At 39.5% G+C, this 25370-nt stretch overlaps 1 protein-coding gene across 3 annotated transcripts in view; it reads left to right on the top strand.

Moving 5' to 3' along the window:
- Positions 1–24618, top strand: part of GPR45 (G protein-coupled receptor 45) — an 83830-nt gene extending 59212 nt beyond the window's left edge. For all 3 annotated transcript variants that reach the window (XM_056808542.1, XM_001363942.4, XM_016424887.2), the window contains one exon: positions 19998–24618. In XM_056808542.1, coding sequence (XP_056664520.1) covers positions 20276–21400 — 1125 coding nt within the window. In that variant the 5' untranslated portion in view covers positions 19998–20275 and the 3' untranslated portion in view covers positions 21401–24618. The remainder of the gene's footprint in view (positions 1–19997) is intronic.
- Positions 24619–25370: the final 752 nt, after the last annotated feature.

Below are 25370 nucleotides of genomic sequence, written 5' to 3'. Positions count from 1 at the left end.
GTCTTATGCCTTATCTCCCCCAACATATATTTTTAACCCCTCACCTTCCCTCTTAGAGTCAATACTGTATATTGGTTCCAAGGCAGAAGAGTAGTAAGAGCTAGGCAATGGGGGTTAAGTGACTTGCCCAGGGTCACATAGCTAGAAAATTCCGTAGTCTCTTAACAATCATTGGCAATGGTTTAGGAATCATATCTGTCCATTCTTTCAGTGTCCTAAGATATAGTTCAATTGGATCAGATCATTTGAGCTTATCAAAGGTATCTGGATGCTCTCTCACAATTTCACTATTTTATATTGGAAATCAACCCTCTATTACCCATTTTTGCTCTATTCTTTCAAGTCCTGAGTTTTTCTTTTTTTTTTAAAGCCTCACCCTCCATCTTGGAATCAATATGTAGTATTGATATCAATACTACATATTGATTCCAAGGCAGAAGAGTGGTAAAGGGCTAGGCAATGGGGGTTAAGTGACTTGCCCAGGGTCACACAGCTAGGAAATGTCTGAGGCCAGACAAAGTTTCTTTTCCTTGGCAGAGAAAAAGAAGCAAACAGAGTCAATCAGCTCCACCTTTTCTCGGATCAGTCCTTCGAGTTCTTTGATTTCCCATTTTCCCTCAATATAACTATGTTATCTTTAGTTTTCCTTACCTGTCTCAGCCCATTCTGTACTTTAGCACTCTTAACACTATCATTACGGGGCTAGTTCTTGCTTTTACAACCATTCTTCTTCATGTGACTTTATTCTTATGTGCGTTACCTATACAGGCAGCCAACAAAGGAATGGCATGTATGTTTGTAGTACATTTGAGACAGAAGCATTTTTTTAGGAAGCCTGAACTGCATCACCACCATGATAAACAAACCTTCTACTTGAGCATGTGAGCACAGGAACACCCCAAATTGCTAACCTGAGGGTCATTTCACCCTCCTGTAGCTTTGACATGCAATTCACATGTTTCAAATCTCATCTGTTTTTGAACTAAATATATTCTTCATCCTATGAAAGACATATGTTTGGTGTTACTAGAAACCTGAGCATTAAAAATATGTTTGTCATTATTAGAAATCTGAGCATCTGGCATTCAAGTACACATTGCCCTAGGTTTGATTTAGTAAGTTGGCTTTTTTTTTTATAAGTATTGAAAAGGGGAATATTAAATTTTAGTCGGGGATTCAAAAAAGAACTTGACTAAAATCTGGAAAATGGCCTATAATGGCAGGTTACATACCATTCTTCTTTTTTTCTTCCCTTCTCCCCCTCCACTTCACTCTATCCCAATCTTGACTTCACCCTAAGGATGCTTTGAAATAGAGAGGGCAAAGTCTTTCTTGGTAATGCAGGCATCAATATAACAGGGCTCTTTCCCTGGCCAATCTATCTAGATCACTTTCTTGACCCAAATCAGATGTGACAGCAAAATTTTTAGAATTTAATATCCCCTTCTGTGACTTTGTAAAGATAAACAAAAACAAATTTCACCCACACCTTCACAGGAAAGAGCTTTATACACAAATGGAATAATAAGCTATTAGAAGTCATATCACACATAACTGTTTACTAATCAACTCATGTAATAATTGTATAACTACCACTATTCCTCCCTTTCCCCCGCCTCACTCCTCTAAAGTCACAAAATCTTTCTGAAACATTGCTTTGTTGCTCATTCATTCGTAATATTGTTCCTGTGGAAAATCTTTCCCTCTTCTAGGTATTCCCAGGATGCTTGTTACTTTTATACAAGGGAAAAGGTCATGGAGTTGTTTGAGGAGCCCACTTGGATCCCTTTGGACCTGAGCTTCACATTTCAGAGCAAATTTATATTGGAACTAGCCTCCCTAACTTTGGTTCCAACAATCATTTGCAGAATTGAATTCCACTCATAATTAGAACTCTTAACTAAAAAACAACAACCAAAAAATGGTTATATGTCATCAGGAAAAAAAAAGTACAGTATAGCAAAAAAAAAAAGAATTTTATAACTATCTCTTCTAATAAATAAAGTCCCTCATTTTGGAATGATTTTCCTTCTTTTTTTTCAGCAGCTCTCTATAGGTAGTCAAATATGTTAATTTATAAGTTTATAAAACAGAGAAAAAACCCCTCCAATAATTGTCTGGAATTTTAAAATCTACTTTATTCCACAACCTGGCAAATATATGTTAGAATTTTTGAAAAACTCTTACTTTCCATCTTAAGGCAGAAGAGCAGTAAGGGCTAAACAACGGTGGTTAAGTGACTGGCCCAGGGTCACAAAGCTAGGAAGTGCCTGAGTCTAGATTTGAACCCAAGTTTTTCCAACTCCAGACCTGGCACTCTATTTGCTATGCCACCTTGCTGCTTCTGATGCTTACTTCTTATATGACCTCAGTTCCCTCAGCTGTAAATGGAGAGGTTAGCCTCTGAGGTCCCTACTAGCTTCAGACCTATGTGCCTATGACATTAATTTAACGGAAAACGAGTTAAGGAAATGGTTTTTGCTTTGTTTTGTTTTTGCCTTGGGGAACCTGAGGAGGTTTATAAAGAAATGGAAAAGTCAGTGGCAAGGGAAAATGTGCATGAAAGAAAGGAAATGATTGATGGAACCAGAGGGGAGGTCATCGAGGGTAACAGTATGGGGATGAACTTTGGAAAGTATAAGAGATACCTAATTCCCTGAGAAAGGAGGAGAGAATAAATAAAACTACTGAGTGCTGCAGGATTAAGGAAAGGAGTCAAGGAAGAAATAGATAGACAGACAGATAGATAGATAGATAGATAGATAGATAGATAGATAGATAGATAGATAGATAGATAGATAGACAGACAGACAGACAGACAGACAGACAGACAGACAGACAGACAGACAGATAGATAGATAGATAGATAGATAGATAGATAGATAGATAGATAGATAGATGGAGCAATAGATAGCTAGAGCTATGGATATGGATGATATGGATCTATTATATATACATATAAAGGTTTACAAAGTACTTTACATAAATTTTCTCAGTTGACTACTTTAGCTACTTTATTATATTTTAGAGATGATAAAAGTGGGGCTAAATAAAATAAGAGACTTACCCATGATCACACAGCTATTGTTTGAGGTGGAATTCAAAACCTGATTTCAAGTCCAGTGCTCTGTCAACTATACCATGTTGAAAGATATGTTGCCTTGAGAAATGGGGAAACTTTTTTAAATAGATAGCAATAGATCACCATAAACCTGTGTGGTTCAGCATCAAGGACTCATTTGCTAGAACAAGAAAGGATCTCAAAGACCATCTAGCCCAACCTTTTATTTTATAGCTGAGGAAACTGAGGATAACTTGCCAAAAGTGAAACATATAGAACCAGAAGTGGGTTTAAAATCATGTACTGACTCCAGAACTGTTCTCTCTCTCAAGGTATTTCTTTAGCATCATACAGAAAACCTTCCCCAAGAGGCAGCTGGGTAGCTCAGTGGATTGAGAGCCAGGCTTAGAGACGGGAGGTCCTAGGTTCAAATCTGATCTCAGACACTTCCCAGCTGTGTGACCCAAGGCAAGTCACTGGACCCCCATTGCCTAGCCCTTACCACTCTTCTGACTTGGAGCCAATACATAGTATTGACTCCAAGATGGAAGGTAAGGGTTTAAAAAAAAAAAAGAAAGAAAACCTTCCCCAATTCCTCTTAATTCTAGTGCTTTCCCTCTGTTGATTATTTTCTATTTGTCCTATATATTGTTCACTTTATATAAATTTTCATGTTGTCTCACCCATTAGACTATAAGCTTCTTGAAGGCAAGGATTGCCTTTTTGCCTCTATTTTGTATCCTAAGCACTTAACACAGTGCCTGGCACATAGTAGGAGATTAATACATGTTGATGGATTGCTTGATTTTTGAAGAAAATTGAATGGAAAGGTAAGTTCCTTTCTCTTCCCCTCTCCCTCCTCCCTGTATTCCTCACCCCACCCCAAAAGGCTGCTATGTGAGATTTAGGATTAGAAAGAGCATGAAAAAAATGTCTTAAAAGTAAGGGTTTGGGGCATTTTTGAAGTATAAGAAACAACTTTAGACTCTTTCAGGTTAGAGAGATAATACCCTTGGAAGAAAAGACAATGCCTTTCTGCCAGAGGCCATCATACCCTGAAGGTTTGACAAGGTCTTGGTCTGAAGAAGGAAGGTCAGCAAAACAGACCCCAGATTGAGGGGCCCCTGATGATCCCCCTTTGTGACTTCTTTCCCCAAATTTACCCACTAAGATTATTATTCTCTCCCCAATACAGGAGAAATAACATGAGAGCAAATGCTTATAGGATCAATAAATATATATACCCTGCTTTAAGCCTAGGTTATTACCCCCAAAAGATTACAATTACAGAATAAAAGCCCAAACAATTACTGCTCATGACCCTTCCTTTCTCAAGCACAAAGGTCCTATAATAAACACCAGCTGAAAGGTCAAGCACTATAATGAATCTTGTCCTACAGTTGCCACACTCGAATGAATTTGTTGGAACAGAAGCCAAGCAGCGTTGCTAGGCGTTTCAAAGTAACACAAGAAAAACAGAACTTGTAAATTGAGGAAAATCCCAAAATTGGTCTGCCTAAAGTCCTCACACCTAGATATGAATATGTTTTGTTGTTCATCTCCCAAGCAATTATGATGGATAGTGAAAGCTGACCAAAAGCACGGTAATCCTCTCAGCAGGTCAAGGGGTACTAACCTACCAATGGCTTTATTCACATTAATCATATCTATCACAGAGTATTGTAGAAACCTGGTAAATGATCACAGAATTCTTTGTTGTAGTAACTTCACAAGAGTGTTGTTTAGGTGATTTGATAATATCCAATCAAACTGTAGAATGTCACATACGTAGAGAATTGATTATGTGTGTGTACCAAAAACCTATATAATAAACATACCATGGTACTATGGCAGAGCACTGTGTGTGATGCCTGTGTACTAGAGCTGAATGCACAGTGTATCTCGCCTCATTTATCTGACCGTGACATCATCCTTGGGCAGAAAGACCCTGGTTCCTCAGAGAAGCTGCTGGACGTACCTCTGTACCTTTCTTTTGGAGGAGAGCTGATTTATGGAAAGGAATGAGATGAATGGAAGAAAGCCAATGAGTGGTGAGCACCATCTCCTGGAGGAGAGCTCAACTGCAGTGAGCAGTGAAACCCAGCAAAAGCTACAGGGCAGAAAATGGGAATTGTGGAAGACAAGAAACATTTTCAAGAGGCTGCCATCTGCTAGGAACAGAGGTAAACTGCAGAGCATCAATAGAAGAAAATCAACAGAAGCACCAGTGGAGACATGGCATGTGGGCTGAAAGAGCCACAGGAAACATACACAGCTAATAACAAACCATGTGGCACAGCAGACAGTTGCTGTGAATGACAGCATTAATAAGTAAGAACAGATTCCAACCACCTCTTGGCCAAAGCCCAGAATTGTATTGTAAACTACAAAGACTAGCTAGGTGGTCCTGGGGGGTGGGGGGTTGAGGGAGAAGGGTGACACATAAAAACACTCAGATGTGAATCCTGTTTGTTTCCATGAACTTATAAATAAATAGTGCATCATTTAAGCCTTGCGAATCTGTGTGCTTGTAAGAGGAGCTGGTGACTCACTACTCCTAAGGGAATCTCAGATATTGAAATTCCCAGATCTCTGGGAAAGGACCAAGAGAAGTAAATGGTCCCTTTGTGTCTGTGGGTAATAGTGAGGAAAAGTTAACAAACTGGTTACACTTAAATGACTTTAAAGAAACACAAGATAAAATTCTCTTAGGTCCTTCATCCCTTCATGGTGAATCAATCTTACATCAACCTGTCTGAGCCCCTAGTGGAAGGTTAGTACAACTTCCTAAGAGTCTGACATTAACAGGAGAGGATGATGAAGACATTGTAGAAAATAGAACCTATCCATTTTGGTGATAACTTTTAAAATGTTTAACCTCTGAGTGATTAAACAAATTATATAAATAGACATCATCAATTAATGAGTTAAATTCTTTTGGCACTTGGAGGTGGGGGAGAAGGCATTAGCTGAACAGACTCTTCGATGCCCCCTAAAACTGTCTCCTCCTAGTTTAAAGAACAGAAGTATCTCATTTCTTCCCTCAGTCTGTCAATATCATTGTAATGGTATTTATTACTTCCTCTTGAAAATGGTTGCTGGAGGTACTGTTTAGAATTCTGCACACTCACTTTAGCTCCAGCCTATGACATCTGAAAACATGGAGAAGCTTGAAAAATTACAGCTTTTACAGCTTCCTATTTTGAAATATGCTATTGTGTCTTGTAATAATGCAATTATGGACCATAAATCCCACTTTTATTGGATGACGAATATGGCAATATGCCATAAGCCTCAGGCAGCCTTTTACTTTCCTATCATATTTTTCTAGGTCTTAGAAATTTGGCCCAAATCATGACTCATCACCAACATCTTTTTTTGTGGCACTATGGAAAAAGCCATCAGTCAACTCGTTTATCCTCCTAGAGACATCACATTGTCATATATATATATTCCAAGAATAATTTCAAAATGGAAATTGCTCAATTTGTTGTTTGTGTTTTGTCAGAAATCAAGCATAGGAATCAACTCAGGATTGCCATATAATGCAAAAATAGTGTAAACCTTAGGCATATGTGCATGCATGTGTATATAGGTAGGCATGTATACTAAAAACCAACCAATTCACAAATAGGAAAATCCATTAATATATTGACTTATTTCCACATATGAACTTTAACATGCATACCAAACTGACTTGTGTCAACTGAATAGCAAGCTAAAATAATTATTCTGATGAAAATAATTTAGCTAGTTTTTCAAAATCTAGAGAACCTTTGACAAAGCAACTTTTAATTTCTCCTCGTGGTACATTCTGGTCCATATGGCTTCAAATGCCAATATGATATGTTGAAAAATACATTGGACAGACCTGGGTTCTGGTCTCAGTTACATCACTGATTTGCTGTGTGACCATTTGGTAAGTCGCTTAACTATTCTGAGTTTATTCCAAAATCAAGTTGGGATAAAACTGTAATTAAAGTAATCTTCATGAAAAGCCTCGGCATACCTTTAGGAACCCTCATTTATCTCACTTGTTACCCTAGCCTTGATGGAATCTGAGAACTTCAGTTTAGTTCTTCACCAATGATGAACACAAGCTTTCCTAAAAGCTCTCAAATTCAAAAGCCCTAAGAGTATAATTCAATGTGCTGGAAATAGGCTTTTTATAAAGAGAAGAGGCAAAGAATGGTAGGTCAGGAGGTAGTGATACTCGAAAAACAAAACTATCAACACATTTTTTTTAAAAATACCCAAAAGGTACAAAAGAGACCATGAACCAATAGGATAATGCTTTCAAGTGCATAAAATAGAATGTTTTCAATTACAAAGGAAACCAGTTGTACTGAAATACATTTCAAGGTTTAAAAGACTTTTTAAAAGTTTAAGAAAACTGACCTAGGAGTCTGCTGATTGGGAGCTGGCTAAGTCACTCCAGATAGAATGACTGCTTACCCATGTCTTCAGGACAGAACTTTATTTTTCTTCTATAAAACCTTTACTTTCTGTCTTAGTAACAACTCTAAGATAGGAAAGCAAAGGCTAGACCAATGGGTTTAAGTGACTTGCCACATAATTAGGTCACATGGTTATTTTTTTTTTAATTATCTGAGGTCAAATTTGAACCCAGGGCCTCACAATTCCAGACCTGGTGCTTTTTTCTATTGAACCACCTTGCTTCCTCTTTGGGACTGAACTCTCCAGCTGTTTTAAGCAAAATATCTGAGGTGAACCCATGGGTGCTATTTAGGATAGTGATTCGGTGGCTCCTCTGCCATTAAGGTCATTTGGCAGCATTCAAGAAAAGGAAATATGCTTAGTGGAAATATCTTTCGTTGTTTCCGCCTTATAAATGCCCAGGATGTTGGCCAGGACCTGGGGAGTTCACAGGACAGTGAGCAGGTGGTTGGAGGGCTCAACTTGGAATCAGGAAGCTCTGATTCTGAATCTTTCCTCAGACTTCCTAATTTTGTGATCCTGGGTGAGTCACTGAAGTCCTCGGAGTTTCAGCTCATCTTGAGAAGGAGAGGTGGATTCAGTGAAATCCAGGGTGGCTTCCAATTCTAATTCTATGACCCAGTGAGCCTAAAAACATCAGGAAAGTGATTTGTCATCTCTAGAGGGAGGTGATGCTCCAACAGCAGGCTTCCCTTCTGCCTGGGGATAGACGGGGACACAGGGCTGGGGGTTGCTATAGTTACCAGTCATACTCCATTAGAATGTACACTTATCCATAAAGACTTGATGTCCTCTTTCCCAAAAAGCCATTGCAGCCACTCTCCACTCGAACTCGGAGCAGCCCCCATTTTAACCCCCTGCTCAGGAAGCGTCCCACTCTTCTCCCTAGCAAAGGAAAAAGGGCTTCTTCTTGTTGTCTTGGTGCCTTTCACAATAGGAATATAAAAGAATATGGCAAAAGTTTTTCCCAAAAGTTAAAATTTGCTTTTTTTGGAAAGGCCAAGGGGTGGGGGTGGAGATGGGCGAGTCCACAGCTGTTCTTTTGAGGAAGGAAAAAGTTTTCACAAGATGACTCCTCTGGAGTCCTAAGAAATCAGAGCTGCCAGCATCCTGGACTCTCTGCCAAGACAAGTGACATTGCAGCTGTCCCAAGCTCTCCCTGGGTCTAGGAAAGTGGTGATGTCATCTGTTCTGCCAGGAGAAACAGGCCGCTCGCTCGTTGGCAGCTCTGGGTTTTCAGGATCTTGGGGAGGTGCTAATTGTCTCAGATTTTGTTCAAATACCAAGCGAAGGCTTCCATTTTTAAACAAGAGCCATATGCTTTCTTCCTGCCTTGGAATCTTATGCAGGATCTGGGGGCTTAATAAAAACACCTTAATAAGGCACTCCTAAAGAGTTCAAAAGGGGGAGGAAACACTGCCAATGTGGCTTTTAGCGACCAAAAAAATGTACCAATTAATTCAAGGCTGCATCTGAAAATGCCCACCCTTAAGTGGAATCAAGTATTTTTACTTCCTTCCTCTAATGGAAGGAGCTGTGCAAGTATAAGGCTATCAGAGAGCTTTCCTGAATGCCAAATCACTTAATTCTGAGACTCTAGAAAGGACTTACAATTCTAATGGCTCACTGTGTATCAGACCTGCACTTGGAGCCATTGAAACAGATGTGTCCCCAGAAGGAGAGAATCTGCCCTGTATATGTTTGCTCCCTGAGATTTTCATGATAGAGTGGAAAGGGCACCAGCTTTGGAATCAGAGGACGTGGGTTCAAATCCTGTATCTGATCCTCACTAACTCTTGGACAAATCACTTATATATTCCCTGTGCCTTGGTCTCTTCATTTGTAATATATGTATGTGCGTGAATATCTCTATACATTTGTATATATGCACATGTATGTATATATATATATGTATAATCTTTGCTCTTAAGAGGATAGCTTGTATATACATATATAGTCTATATGTGTAGACACAGAGAGAGACAGACAGACAAATGGACAGATGGATGGATAGACAGACAGACAGACAAGTAGGTAGATAGATAGATAGACAGACAGACTTAGTTTACAGGTAGAAAAACTCATAGTTCATAGATATTCAAATAATGTATATATGTGTATGTACATACAGATGCACACACATATGTATATATATATATGTATAAAATCTTTAAACTTAAGAGGACAGCCTATATGGATATATAATCTATATGTGTATATCATTTATAGATATAGATATAGTTTACAGGGAGAAAATATAATTCTACAGGTAGAAAAACTCATTGTTCATATATATAGACAGCATATGAATATATGCGTGTGGATATAGATACATATTATATATGTGTATTTTATATATGTATGTATACAAAATCTTGAACTTAAGAGGATATCTTATAAAGGACAGAAAAAAGCAAAAGAAAACTCAACTAAATTAGTCCCCAAAGAAGGTCTGAATAAGCCACTTGGGTGTTTCATTGACCAAGTCAATTGGAATATAACTAATGTCCCATTTTGGTGCAGCCCCCAAAAAAGGCATGATTTTGATGTGCTGAGTTTTCTGGCGATTCCCCTGTGGCCATCCCTGTTCCATTCCCTTTACACACTGGAGCCCCTGGTTCACATCCTTTGTGCCCTCATTCGGAATGAAATAATCTTCTTCATTCCAAAAATACTCATTCAGTTCCAAGAGAAAAGTCTAATATTAGCTCATTCTGAGTTGTAACTAAGATAGGAAGAGGGAGCTTTGTCCCCCAAGGCTTTGAATTGAGAGGATGCTGACACATTCCCAACCTTCCAGCAGTGCAGAAACCACAGAGCTCAGCACCCAGTTAGGAAGAATAATTAGAAAAAGCAGGAAGCTGTTAGATGATAGAGTGAGCTGATCTCTTCTCTCCTGATATTGGTCTTGAGTCACTCCCCTTCCAACCTTGTCCAGCTTAAATCATGCCTCACATCCCTTACCGTGCACAATGTTCTTCACCTAGGTTTTTGCATGACTCTAAGGGAATCTGTGAGCTTGGATGAGGGGGAAAATATATATATATATGTATGTATATATGCATATACATCATTTTAATTTCACTAACCTTTAACTGAAATTTAGCATTTTCTTTAATTCTTTTAAAATACTATTTTTTGAGAAAGAATCTAAAGGTTTCACAAGGATTCCAAAGAGGGCCCATGGAACATGAGCAGTTAGGTGGCACAGTAAATAGAATGCCAGTCCTGAAATCAGGAAAACTCTTCTTCCTGAGTTCAAATCTAGCTTCAGACACTTATTAGCTGTGTGACCCTGGGCAAGTCATTTAACCCTGTTTGCCTCATTTTTCTCATCTATAAAATGAACTGGAGAAGGAAATGGCAAATTACTGTAGTGTGTGCCAAGAAAACTCAAAATGGGGTCATGAAGTGTTAAATACAACTGAAACACAACCCTGAATCATGAAACATCTAGAAAAAAATTAAGAACCTCTAGACATCGTGGAATTTGCAACAAGTGGAAAAACTCAGTTCATAGCTCTTCTCATTCCATGAGCAAGTCCCTTTATGTTTACTCTTTTATGGAGGTACTAGTTTTTAATTTGCTCATACGGGTTATGGTAGCAAATTTCTGTTTTGTTAATACTAATTTTCGTCTAGGGTAATTTTGACTTAAAGAAATGTAGAAACGGGTCCCTTTAGTTTCCCTCTGCTTTCATTTTCAGGAAGTTAAGACACATGGTGCAACACCTGTTCTTAAACATGACTATTCGATGTATGTTAAACAGCTTTTGCATATTTTTTCATTGCCAATAAAGTTATTGAAATTGAAATATGCCATCTGGTGGGTTGTCTGTATCAGAAGACAGGTGACAGGTAGTGATGGATTCAAGCTGTTTCCACAGGAAAACTGTTTCAGTCTTTCTCATTTGCCTGAGTTGATTCCATCTCTTAAACTCTTCTCTTTTAGATCCATGTGTTCTTAGGGGGTAGGAAATGACAGTCCAGTTGTGCAACCATTGATTTGATAAAGAAGCCAATATTGAAGAACAGGTTATTTCAGAGAAAAGATCCCATCGTATCTCTCTCCGTTTGGCTCAGAATTCACTCCATCCTTACACACACATACACACACACACACACACGTGTGTGTGTGTGTGTGTGTGTGTGTGTGTGTATGAGAAACATTTTATTGGACAAGTCACTTGCAATTTCAAGATCTGTGAATTGAAACAGTTAAAAATACTGATCTTTTCATAGCTGTCACATAGGTCCATGAAATTAAAATTTTAAATTTGGGATTTGGGATATCAGAAGAACTTCACTCATTTTCCAAGTCTGAGATACTTGCAAGGTCAGGAATAATGGCTTCCCATTGCATAGTTTTTAATAGGATTCTACAACTTTCCTTGTAAACTTGTCATGCCAGTGTTTAAGTCTCATTGTCAGAAGAACTTTTCTTCTATAAATTCAAACTCTTTTGGGTACCTTTCATTTTCCCCTTTTTCTGTCCTCTACAGGTGAAAAGACTTGTTGTTAACAAAACATCCTCCTCCCCAAATTCCCCATTATTTCGGAGTTTTTTTCTTCTTTTTTAATGTTGAAATTAACAATAACAAACACAAAGATCTTTATATACAAAGGAGAACAAAAAAACATGATTTTATATGAAACTAGGCTGCTACTACATGGTTTGTTTTTTAATTGCTAAAATTTTTTAAATTTTATAAATTTTAATTTAATTAAAAAAATTTTAATGCTAAAATTTACATGATAGTAATAAAATTGCCTTTTCTCTCTTTTTTTTTTTGCTTTCTTCTCTATATTTTATAGGTTTTTCCCCCTCTTTTGGTGCTTCTTTTTTGCATCTCTAATTTCCTAGCAACACGACTCCAATCACCCCAAAACTTCTGTTATGGCAAACAATTATACATAAACAAAACAGCTTAAAAGAAAGCCTCATTGTTCACCTCTAATTTGTCACATTTCAATCAAGAAAACCTTTTCTAGGTTTTGTCTGTCTGTCTGTCTCTCTCCTTATTACCCCCCCCCATATATATATCTTTGGGGGGGTGTCCACATGTGATCTCTCAGCAATGGAACTTCCTTTCTTGATATAGAAGCAACTAATCTGTAACTTAAACCTTTTTGAGAGTCACCAGGAGCACTAAGAGATTAAGCAAATTTCAAATCCATGATCTCACAGTAAGTATGCATTGAAATCTGGGCTTGATCTGGATTCAAATTCCAAATCACCTACTTCTGAGTTTAACAAATGACTTCATATCTCTGGGTTTGTTTCCTCATCTGTAAAATTAAAAAATGAATTAAATGGCATCTAAGGAAGGTCCTTTTTGTTTCAGATTTATGATTCTTCTCCCTCCCTCCCATAACTTCAAACTTCTTTTCATAAAGATAAGTGGTGAAAGGGGCAGCTAGGTTTCTTAGTGGATGGAGAGTCAGACCTAAAAGATGGATGGTCCTGGGTTCAAATCTAGCCTCTGACACTTCCTACAGGTGTGATCCTGGGCAAATCACTTAATGTTCATTGCCTAGCCCTTACCACTCTTTGGAAACAATACACAGTATTGATTCTAAGACAGAAGGTAAGGGTCTAAATATATGTACATATTGAATCCTATATAGTTAAGTGAATCAGTGTCTTTTTTTCCCCTTTTCACATCCTTCTATGATACATAGAATGTGCAATTAGCCTAAGGAAAGAATGCCAGTATTCTTCCACCCCCTTCCAGATTTTACTTTAACCTCTGGCCAACGTGGGACTCAGTAAATATATGATCTTTCCCAGGATTCAGGGTCTCTGTGAGTGTCAGCAAAGCAGCTTCTTTATGTCCAATGTTCAATGGAGAAGCAATAAAGACACAAGGGATGGACCACCATCAGAATCTCAGCTCCTCCCACAGAGTTTAACTTTCTCTAAGCATTTATTTGATAACAGAGATAAAATGTACTGTAAGCATTTGTCATGGTTCTTGGGAAATGCTTATGACTCATCTTCTTAAAACTGGGGGAAAGATAGCAGAATCATTAAAAACAAAAAGAAAAATGTCTTTTTAGCAACTTCCTGTACTAGAAATGGTGGGGGGTAGGTTATATGGAGCAGATTTCAGTTTAGCATAAGAAAGAACTCTATAACAATTAAATGGGGTAGAGCACCAGGTCCTGAGTCAAAAGACATCTTCCTGAGTTCAAATCTGGCCTCAAACACTTATTAGCTGTGTGACCATTACTAAGTCACTTAATCCTGTTTGCCTCAGTTTCCTCATCTGTAAAATGAACTAGAGAAGGAAACAGCAAACCACTCTAATATCTTTGCCCAAAAAAACTCAAGTATGGTCATGAAAAGTAGGACACAACTGAAACAGTTAAACAACAACAATTAAATAAGGGTAAGGAATGGAAATGTAATTTCACTAAGTATGAGGAAACTCCTGCTATCAATACAGAGCTGCACTTTTTTCTTATCTTGTTGAGAACCCTGAGACTCTGGATGAATGGATGGTGTTGGGGGTTCCTTCTGGGGCTAGATTTGAACTCAGGTCTTCATTTCTCTAGCCTGACATTCCATCCACTGTACCATCTAGCTGCCATTACATATAGTGACTACTTAAATGTTTGTTGACTGATTGAAAGCATGGATGAATGGATGGTAGTGGAGATTCCTTCCAAATTCAAGGTTCCATGGCTGATTGAGGTCTGTACTTGTCTCTATATATTCTTGCTCTTTCTAGAGTAATCTCCCAGGTGGTTCAGGATTATACTCTAGTACATAGAGATCTGTTATATGATTCCTCACAGCTTTTATAGCTCATTTACATTTGGTTTTGGTAAACCAATCTTCTATATCCCAAGAGAGGGGAAGTGGACTCTTTATTACTATAATTTTTGCAGAGAAATATTTGAAGTTTCTATAAAGATGTGTCACTAATAAAGTACATTAAGCATGTCTTCAGACACAAGAACAGAAATGTTTGCAATTTTATCCTGCAGAAACTATGCGTGCTACATATGTCAACTCAGGAATGAGCGTGTTCCATTATGCATAGGATGTAGTTAAATAAAGAGTATGAAAAGTTAAGGATTATCCATCGATGGAACTATAGTTGCGTATCTCTTTGAAGCAAATGAGCTATCCATTCCCGATATTTATAGCAGCATTACTTGTAATTATGAAAAAGAAAAGGCAGCCTAAACATTTAGTCATTGGAGAATGACTAAATGATAGGTCCATCAATGAAATGGAATGTGATTATCCTAGACTCTAGACAGAGCTTAAGGCATTTAGTCCATTTCTGTTATTTTACAGATGAGGAAACTGAGTCCAAAAGAAGTGATTTACCCATGTTTCCACAAGTAGTGGCAATTGCAAAAGAAAGATTTGAAATCTGATCTTTTAGTGGCAAACTAAAAAATCTTTTCGTTTTCTCTCTTCATGAATATAACAAATGAAAAGAAAATGTAAAAGATGTGAAAGGAAGAAAGCAAAAGAAGATCAGTAGTTATATGAGTTACAGCTATAGGGATGGAAAATATTTGAACAAATGGAGGATCAAATGGGCAATAATGAAGGGGACTTAGGGGCAGCTAAGTTTCTTCCTCTGTGGAATGGGAATAGTAATAGCACCCACCTAGCTATTATTATTTAATCAAACCCCAGGCAATAGCCATCAAGGTGATAGAAGTTCAGAACTGGTTTCATGAAAGAAAAATTAAGTAACTTGACTAGGGTCACACATCTTGTAAGAGTCAAAGGCAGGATTTGAACTCAAGTCTTTAAAGTCTAGTTATCTACTACCATTAGGTGCTTAATTGGGAATAGAATCATGATAAGGTGCCCTTGCATTAGTTTTCTCTTTTATTCCCTGAAGGAATTCTATCTTTGGGATTCTTTCTTTCTTTTGAATTCTCTGTCCCTGTCACTGTCTCTGTCTCTCTCCCTTTCCTTCTCTCTCTCTCCTTCTCTGACTCTCTGTCTCTTTCTGTCTCTGTCTCTGCCTCTCTCTCTGTCTCTCTCTGTCTCTCTCTTTCTCTCAGTCTCTCTCTGTCTGTTTCTCTGTTTCTGTCTGTCTCTATCTCTCTGTTTGTCTGTCTCTGTCAATTTCTCTCTCTGTCTCCCTCCTTCCCCCCCTCCCTCCCTCTCCCTCTCTGCTTCTCTGTCTCTCTCTGTCTCTGCCTCTCTCTCTCTCTGTCTCTCTCTTTCTCTCAGTCTCTCTCTGTCTGTCTCTCTGTTTCTCTCTGTCTGTCTCTCTGTTTTTGTCTCTGTCTGTATATCTCTCTCTGTCTCTCTCAGTCTCTCTCTGTCTGTCTCTCTGTTTCTCTCTGTCTCTGTCTCTCTGTGTTTGTCTCTGTTTCTCTGTGTCTCTGTCTCTCTCTGTCTCCGTCTCTGTCTCTCTGTCTCTCTGTCTCTCTCTGTCTCTCTCTGGCTCTATCTGGCTCTCTCTCTGGCTCTCTCTGTCTCTGTCTCTGTCTCTCTGTCTCTCTGTCTCTGTCTCTGTCTCTGTCTCTCTGTCTGTCTGTCTGTCTGTCTGTCTGTCTGTCTGTCTGTCTGTCTGTCTCTCTCTCTCTCTCTCTCTCTCTCTCTCTCTCTCTCTCTCTCTCTCTCTCTCTCTCTCTCTCCATCCCCCTTTCTTTCTTTTTCCCTTTAGGGAGAGAGGCATTTCTCATTGTTTAGGGACTTTTGTACAGAAGGCCTGAATTTTGCTGGAAGCTTTAGTCAGCCAAGTTCCTGGAATCCTTTCTTTTATTTGTTTTGCCCAGAAATGTGTTGAAGCCTTAGTTGAATTTAATATTAATAGGAAATCTGTGACAAAAACTAAAATTTGAAGTTTTAAAAATAAGTAGTTTTTCAGAAACCAAAATAACTTTAATCAGAAAATATCTCTAAGGGCAAAGAGGTGGAATCTCTCACAATATTTGCGATTTTTATTGGGCATTAAGTTGTTCTTTGTGATTTTGTAGTACAGGAAGTCACCCTTATATCCTATATAGAGAGCTGTAGATCAGCCATAAGGAGGACGTCCTGAGAGGAAAAAGCATGAGCAGGGGCTTGAACTAAATGCCCTCTCGGTGTTCATCCCCCAATCTACATTTCTCTAATCTCTCTCTATAGTGGCAGGCCCTTTCCCCCAGATGCCAGGCTGGAAAACCTTGCAGAAGCTGTTGACACGTGTCTTACCTTCATCCAGTCCTGCAGTCCTTTGCTGTCTTGTCTATAGCAGCATATCTAGGATAGTTTCCACATTCTTCTCCCTTCCCCCTTTTTACTGGTATGGCAGCATCTTCATTCAGGCCTGTGGCTAGGCCTACTTTGTCCAGACTTAGACCATCCATACTAGATAAGAACCCTTTACACGGGTTCTTTCAGACTCTTTAGACCCCTAAATCCACGCTACTCCTCCCTCCTGCCCCCATCCGAATTCTACTCATCAATTGTACCACAAGGCTTTCTAGGAACATTTGTCCCTTCCAAAATGCTGTTTGAACTATTCATGTAATCCTGTTCTTTGCACTTTATTTTTCCTGTCATCTTAATTATATTTTTTAAGTTACTAACTTTAATGCAGCCTCTTTTTATACCAAAATCACTTCCAAACGTACAACCTTAAATCACAATTAAATACTTCCTTTTAACACACACACACATGATCAGGACAAAACCTAAGGAACAAAGCAATCTTGTTTGACTCTACAGGATGTTCCAAAAGTCTTAGTGCAAGTTATAAACTATTAAAGTTATTCAATCTTTGGTGCCCCCAAAGTCTTTGTGAAATATTAAACTACTCAAGCTTAAATCTGCAGAAAGAACTTCTACTCCAAGTAGTACCCTACCTCTCTATCAAGAATATAGAGGTGTGCTTCCTTTTCTTTATTCTGGGACTAAGTTGGTCCTTGGAATTCTAGCCAAGTTTGGTTAAAATTTTAGTTTTGTTTTTGTTTAAAAAAACGAATTAAAAAAAAACTTACCTTCCATCTTAGAATCAATAGTATATATATATATATATTGTTCTAGCTCAGAAGAGTGGTAAAGGCTGGGGAATCTAGGTTCTGCAATTTATCCAGTGTCACACAGCTAAGAAGTATTTGAGGCCACATTTGAACCCAGAACCTCTGTCTCTCAGCCTGGTTCTCTATCCACTGAGCTACCTTGCTGCCCCTACCAACACCACCACGTACACTTTTTTCTTAATGATACTCACCCATATAACCTTACAAACTACCCAATCTGGAAGTTCGCCTTTCTGAAAATATGGTATTTCTAATTAATTCCCAGCTGGGTTTTTTTTCTTTCTTTTTTTACAAAAAGGAGGAAATATGACTAAATCTTAAGGTCACCTAAAATAAGTTTCATTTGTTTTGATTTTGATAGATGCTCATTTTAAATTAAGTGCATTGTGTGAAAATTCCAAATTAACTTCATAATAAATCTTGCTTTGCAAGGCCCTTGAAAGCTTCTCCAACCTTAAAAACAATAGGTCTAATTCTGCCAAATGAATATGAATCTCCTAACCTTGAACATGGAAAAATAAGACAAAAGTGGCAAAAGTTTAAAATAATTCTATAGGGGGAATTGGGTAGCTCAGTGTGGGTTGAGAGCCAGACCTAGAGATAGGAGGTCTTGGGTTTGAATCTTGCTTCAGACATTTCCTAGCTGTGTGACCCTGGGCAGGTCACTTAACTCCCACTGCCTAGCCCTTACTGCTCTTCTGCCTTAGAACCAATACTTATTGATTCTAAGACAGAAAGTAAAGGTTGAAACAATAAAAATAATTCTCCAAACAGCTAGAACCAGATAAGTCAGTGAAAATGGGAGGACTTAAAGGAAATTTTTTATTAATTAGAATATCAGTTAATTCAATTCCACAAGCATTTAGTGAATGACCACTAAGGGCTAGACATTTGTGCTAGGTGCTAAAAATAAATGACAAAAATAAAGTATTCTGTATCCTCAAGGAGCTTATGTTCTACTGGGACTATATGTTCTAGCATAATATAATATATATATATATATATATAATGTGTTCTATCTATAGGTTCAACCTATCTACAGATAATTAGATAAAAAATGCATCCAGAGTAAATACAAAAGAAATTAGGCAGGAGGGGAGGAAGGAGACACTGAGAACAAGCAAGAAGATCAGGGAAGCCTTCCTGTAAGAGGTGGCACCTGAGTTAGGCTTTGAAGGAATCCAGGCATTCTACAAAGAGATAAGAGGAAGCAGAGTATCCCTGTCCTGGGTGTTGGCCTGTATAAAGTCACAGAGGAAAGAAATTATATGTTGCCTAAGTAGACCTCCAAGTAGAGCAGTTCAGCTGGAACACAGAGGGAATAAGGGAGGATAAGAATTTAAGAAAAGTCCAAAACAATGGATCAAATCCAGACTGGGTGACTAATGTAAGTCAAATTGTGACCCATATCATAAACCTTGAGGGGTGACACATGGAAAATAAATTCTTAAAAAGCCGGCTCTGCACATTACAAATCAGCGTATTTGCACCCCTCTATAACACTCTTCTATTCTAAAACAAAGTAGAAATGAACAGGTTATTTTTAAAAGGCTTCCAGGGAATTCCCTTAAAGGCATTCTTCTTGCCTTCAAGGAGCCAAGTTCAGTGCCCGAATCTGGAAAGCCTCATTTCAACAGAAAGATTTTAGGTCTCACTGAGAAGGCCATCAACAAGCTGGGATTCTGCCAGGCAGACTTCATTCTACCAGGCCAATTTCAGGGAGATTATGGTATAAAGTCTTATGACAAAGAACTCACCACTTTCAGCCTTTTGAAGTAAGAGGGCCATTGACTTCTTTTTCTAGGGCACTTCCTAAAGACCAAATAAAACCCAGGCATATCAAGCTTTGTCACAACTCTTGAAATGTCAATAAAGAAATAAATCCTTTCTCCCTCCCTCTCTCTCCCTCCCTCCCTCTCTCTCTCTCTCCCTCCCTCCCTCCCTCTCTCTCTCTCCCTCTTTCTCTCTCTCCCTCTCTTTCTCTCCCTCTCTCTCTCTCCCTCCCTCCCTCTCTCTCTCCCTCTCTCTCCCTCTTTCTCTCTCTCCCTCTCTTTCTCTCCCTCTTTCTCTCTCTCTCCCTCCCTCCCTCTCTCTCTCTCTCTCTCCCTCTCTCTCTCTCTCTCCCTCCCTCTCTCTCTCTCTCTCTCCCTCCCTCCCTCTCTCTCTCCCTCCCTCCCTCTCTCTCTCTCCCTCCCTCTCTCTCTCTCCCTCCCTCTTTCTCTCCCTCCCTCTCTCTCTCTCCCTCCATCCCTCTCTCTCTCTTTCTGGTTCTCTCTCTCTCTCTCTCGCTCTCTCTCTCTCTCTCTCTCTCTCTCTCTCTCTCTCTCTCTCTCTCTCTCTCTCTCTCTCTCTCTCTCCCACTTTCCAGTGTTGTTTTCAGAATGGTTTTAAACTTAAGAAGAAGCAGCTGTCACATGCATGTGCTTATAAAGAATAATTCCCTTCTCCTTTTCATTCTTCTTTCCTTTAGGTCACAGTTCCCAGGAGATAACAGAATGGAGGCTACAATCAATTGTCACCAAAAAAGAATCTTGCAAGTCGATGATTTATGAATATCGTTTCCCAACTAGCCTTTCATGTATGAAACAGAGCCTCCCCAAAGACTTTTCTTTTTCTCTGTTAAGGCCTAACAGAGGTCTATAGGTGTGCCACCAAACAATGCATCCAGCAAATCAAAAATGGCAGCTACCATGGTAGGTTAATGGCAACCCTTTCTGCTATGGTTAGCCTGCCTGAAACATTTCCTCAATGATGGCTTGCAATAATACTCCCTTGGAGACTTATGATTCCCTCTTGCTAAACATGAGCAGCCTGTCTCCAGCATCCAGATCCGTAGTTTTATCCACCCCCTTCAGGATTCTGTTGGCTCTAGTCATGATGCTGATGATTGCCATTGGGTTCCTTGGCAATGCCATTGTCTGCCTCATCGTGTACCAGAAGCCCGCCATGCGCTCCGCCATCAATCTGCTCCTGGCCACCTTGGCCTTCTCCGATATCATGCTGTCTTTGTGCTGTATGCCTTTCACGGCCGTCACCATGATCACTGTGAACTGGCACTTTGGAGCCTACTTCTGCCGCTTTTCCGCCATGCTCTATTGGTTTTTCGTCTTGGAAGGCGTTGCCATCTTACTAATCATCAGCGTGGACCGGTTCCTTATCATCGTCCAGCGCCAGGACAAACTGAATCCCCGCAGGGCCAAGATGATGATCGCAGCCTCCTGGGCGCTCTCCTTTTGCATTTCCTTCCCCTCCCTGGTGGGCTGGACTTTTGTGGAAGTCCCTACCCGTGCCCCTCAGTGCGTGCTGGGTTACACGGAGTTCCTAGCTGACAGGGCTTATGCTGTGATCCTAGTGGTGACGGTTTTCTTTGTGCCGTTTATCATTATGCTTTATTCCTACCTCTGTATCCTAAACACTGTGCGCAGGAACGCCATCAGGGTCCACAACCACACGGAGAGCCTGGGCCTGAGTCGGGAGAGCAAGCTAGGGCTCATGGGTCTCCCCAGGTCCTACCCCCTGAACGTCGACATGAGCTTCAAAACAAGAGCCTTCTCCACCATCTTGATCCTCTTCATTGGCTTCTCCTTCTGCTGGCTGCCTCACACCATATACAGCCTCATGTCTGTGTTTAGCCGCAAGTTTTACTATAGCTCTTCTTTCTACATCACCAGCACCTACGTTCTGTGGCTCAGTTACCTCAAGTCCGTCTTCAACCCAGTCATCTACTGCTGGAGAATCAAGAAATTCCGGGAAGCTTGCGTGGAGCTTCTCCCCAAAACGTTCAAGATCCTGCCCAAAGTGCCAGGACGGACCACGAGGAGAATCCAGCCAAGCACCATCTACGTGTGTAATGAGCATCAGTCAGCAGTTTAGGGAGGACCCGCCGGAAAAGACCCAGCAATCAGTCCTGGAAAGGAATTTCTCTCTTGCTCTCCAGATCTAACAGCGCTAAAGGGTTGGCCGCCTTTTGTGGTCATTATGTACTAAGTCTTCATTAGTTATTCAGCTAAATGACCCTCTGCCCCAAATTGGAGCAGGATACAATAGTCAACCACTTTGATTCAAGAAACCCCAGCTGAATACATACTATCTAGAAGAAACTGCAGGAGACGCCAGAGAGAGAAGGCAGATCATTTTGTGTTGTATGGGAAAGAGTCCTGGATCTGAAAAAGAGGACTTGGATTCAAACTCTGATTTAAGCAGACTGTTATGAAAGTCTGGACCCCAATTTCCTCATCTAGAAAATGATAGGGGGCTTGAAGAAGATGACCTTCAAGATCCCCTCCCCTTCCAAATCTACTGTTTGATTAATAAAAGAAGCCTTGCTCTTAAGGAGTTTACAATCTGGTAAAAAGTCTAGGTCGATGACTCATTCATTGCAATTAACATGTTCTAGGGCAGCTAGGGAGCACGCTGGATAGAGCACCAGCCTGGAGTCAGGAGGTTCAAATCTGGCCTCAGACACCGGGCAAGTCACAACCCTAATTGCCTAACCCTTACCATTCTTCCACCTTAGAATCAATACTAAGGCAGAAGGGAAGGGTTTAAAGACAAAAAAGTAACATGGTCTGATGAAAACTGCCAAACATTTTTTTAATAATGTGTGTGTGTGTGTGTATGTTTGGAAGGAAGTTGATTTTTGTAAAGATAGTTTAGTTTTGTTACCCTAGCCCTCTTCCTAATCCCCCCTTTTCCAGAGAAACCCATGGTGCCATAATGTAACAATATGAAAATATTCAAGGAAACCAGTTGGGTCAGTATGATGTCATGGTTTTAATTTTCTTTTTAATTGCAATTTCCCTCCTTTTGTAGCACTTTTAAAATTTATACTAAGAACAAAATTTACCCAAGTCTGACATGGTATCCATTTCCAAGAGTTGCCATATTGAAAACCTTTATGACCAATACTTATGTAGTTGAGTAGCATAGTTAGCCTCTAGCTTTCCACTTCAGTCAGTCAACAAACATTTATTTTTTGGGTACCATGTTAGGTACTGGGGATACAAATACAAAGAATGAAATAATCTGTACTCAGTTGCTGATATATAATGGTCTTTAAAAACATAGAGTCTATCCTAGGGAAGCATGATGGCACATGTTTAGCTTCTGACTTGCCTTATCTGAATACACATGTATATACCATGATGCCTTTCTTTATACTTGGTCACAAGAAAGGTATAGATAACACAGTGACCTCTTATTAAGAACTTCTTATTCTCATGGAGTAAACTCAGTTTACCTTCTATGTCTTTTGCACTCATCTCTGTTTCTCCCCTTCCTCCTTCTTCTGAGCTCCCATTCTTCTCCCCTCTCTTTTTTCTTATTCTCTTCCTTTTACTCAAAAGAATCCTTTTATTCATTAACTCATATAACAAAAAGAAATCATATTTCTTAGTTTTTCAGTGTTTTTTTTCCCCTCTGGCTTTTAGGAGGGGGAATAGTAGTAGTCATGTACGAGTTGCTTCCTTTTCCATTCTCCTTCCTCAGTTTTTGAGGCTGTTGGTGTCTAGGCCAATGTCTTTCAAGAGCACAAAATTCACCTTGGGGTAAGAATTACTGCTTCTAAGGAGAGGAACTTCTTAGACTAGTATGTTCACTTCTACCCTCTTCCTACCTCCATCTCTGAGCATTCCTCTATTTTCTAGATTGCCCTTCACCTAGATAGCCTACTCTTCAGAAGCCCAAGCACATCTTGGGGCCCTGGCCAATTATTTGCTTTTTGCCTATTGGTCCTTCATGCTAATGTAATATGTGGCAGGACTGATCATTCCAAGTTTTGCCAGGAGGCATTTGGTTAAGCTTTCCTTTGCTTGGATTATAGGGACATGAGTCCCATTTATAGGTTCAGGTTCAGGTTTAGGCTGAACAGCATATTTAAGCTAAAATTTCCTACTTAGCTATAGCACATATGTGCTTGGAGATCTTGCAGCAGTCATATAACTTCTCTACACATCAGTTTTCTAATTTGTTAAATGAACTCGATGAGCTCTTCAAGTGCTAAAATTCCACGATTCAGTGGGTCAAAATCTCACATGATTTCTAATTTAGATAGATCTCAGAATAAGCATAGCCCAGAATTAGCTCTACAATGAAAAAACGCTAAAGCTGAGTTTACATTTCAGTTTCTGTCCTAAAATCTTGCTAAGGAATATAGTCTAACCCTTTTTTTTTCCTTCTGTGAATAAAGAACATGCAGAGAAGCATTGATCCTTGGCCGTTTCCTCATTCTACATATCATTCTTTCCCATGAAGTAATTTTATTATGAAAAGTATTTCATTTAGTCTCATCTATTTAAACAGGATTCATCATGAAAATGAGTTGATACCTTTTATCACCAACTACATTAACATCCACATGCAGAAAGAGAAAAGACAAGTCCTGTTTGCTATGGAGAATTGCCCTATGAAGTATTCAAAGCAGTTTGACTCTATCTTGTCCTGAATGCCAACATAGCATTGGGCAGTGTTTTTCCTTGTAGATGCTTTTTGATGGGGGCTTAAGGATTCAGCCTAATTTTTTGGGAAGTGTCAGAAGACAGAGTAGCTGCATATTTCATATCTGTCCCCAAGAACTAGACAATTGTATCCTTAAATGAATGCTCTTGAGGGCACCTCAGTAGCACAGTGCATAGAGTGCCAGGCTTGGGGAGGACCTGGGTTCAAATTTGAACTCAGACACTTCATAGCTGTATGACCTGGGGAAAGTCACTTAACCCCATTTGCCTAGCTCTTGCTGCTCTTCTGTCTTAGAACTGATATTAAGACAGAAGGTAAGAGTTTGAGAGAGAGAGAGAGAGAGAGAGAGAGAGAGAGAGAGAGAGAGAGAGAGAGAGAGAGAGAGAGAGAGAAGGAGAAAGAGGAGAGAGGGAGAGAGAAGGGAGAGAGAGAATGTTCCTGGTGATAACCTCAGATGAAATACAGATATTTGGGAAAAGTTTAATTTCCTCAGATTGGAAAGAAGGTTTAATTTCCCCAGGTTATATCCAACAGTGTTGTGTGGTTTATGGTTGAATATTTTTAAAAGTAATGTGTATGTCCCAAAGAAATCATCTTGTATGTGTCCTAAATAAAGTATTGTTGTCCTATGGTCATTTTTAAGCCTGTGTTGTTAATTCCCAGCAGACACCAAAATAAAACTACTCCCCAAATCTAACTCTGGGGTATAAGTCCAATCCAAATGAGGCTGGATATTATTTCGGCACTTTACCATTTCCCAGCAATTTGTAATTTCAGAATACTGATGAGCAACAGATTACAGTGAAGCTGGGGGAAATGGGAAGGAAAGAATAGTGGGAAAGTCCTGAACTTGGAGTCAGAGGATCTAGGTTTAAATCCGGATTTTCCATTTACTGGCATGTATGACTTTGGGCAAGTTGGTTCATAGTTTCCTCACCTACACAGACAGAAGAATGGCTATATGGCCTCTAAGATCTCTTTCAGATCCAAAACTGATTCTATGAAACTAATATCGGGCAGTCCAGGTAGCACAATGGAGAGAGCACTGAGCCTGGAGAAGGGAAGATCTAAGCTCAAATCTAGTCTCAAACATTTACTAGCTGTGTGACCACTTTTGCTTCATCTGCCTCAGCTTCCTCAACCATAAAGTGGAGCTCATACTACCACCTACTTCCTGTGGTTTCGGTCAAATGACACATTTGCATAGTACTCTGAATAGCACCTGGCATACAGTAGTCACTAAATAAATCCTTCCTGTGCCGTTTCCCCCAGTTCACCAGGAAATGACAGCATTTCTCAGGTGCCATACAGAGAGGACTCCTTTTGTGCATGGATTAAATGAAATGGTTGTCTGTGCAGAATCCTTCAAATTCTCAGATTTTGTGAT

Source organism: Monodelphis domestica, chromosome 8, assembly GCF_027887165.1.
Source record: "Monodelphis domestica isolate mMonDom1 chromosome 8, mMonDom1.pri, whole genome shotgun sequence".
Lineage (NCBI taxonomy): Eukaryota > Metazoa > Chordata > Mammalia > Didelphimorphia > Didelphidae > Monodelphis > Monodelphis domestica.
This window is presented reverse-complemented; position numbering and strand designations above follow the sequence as displayed.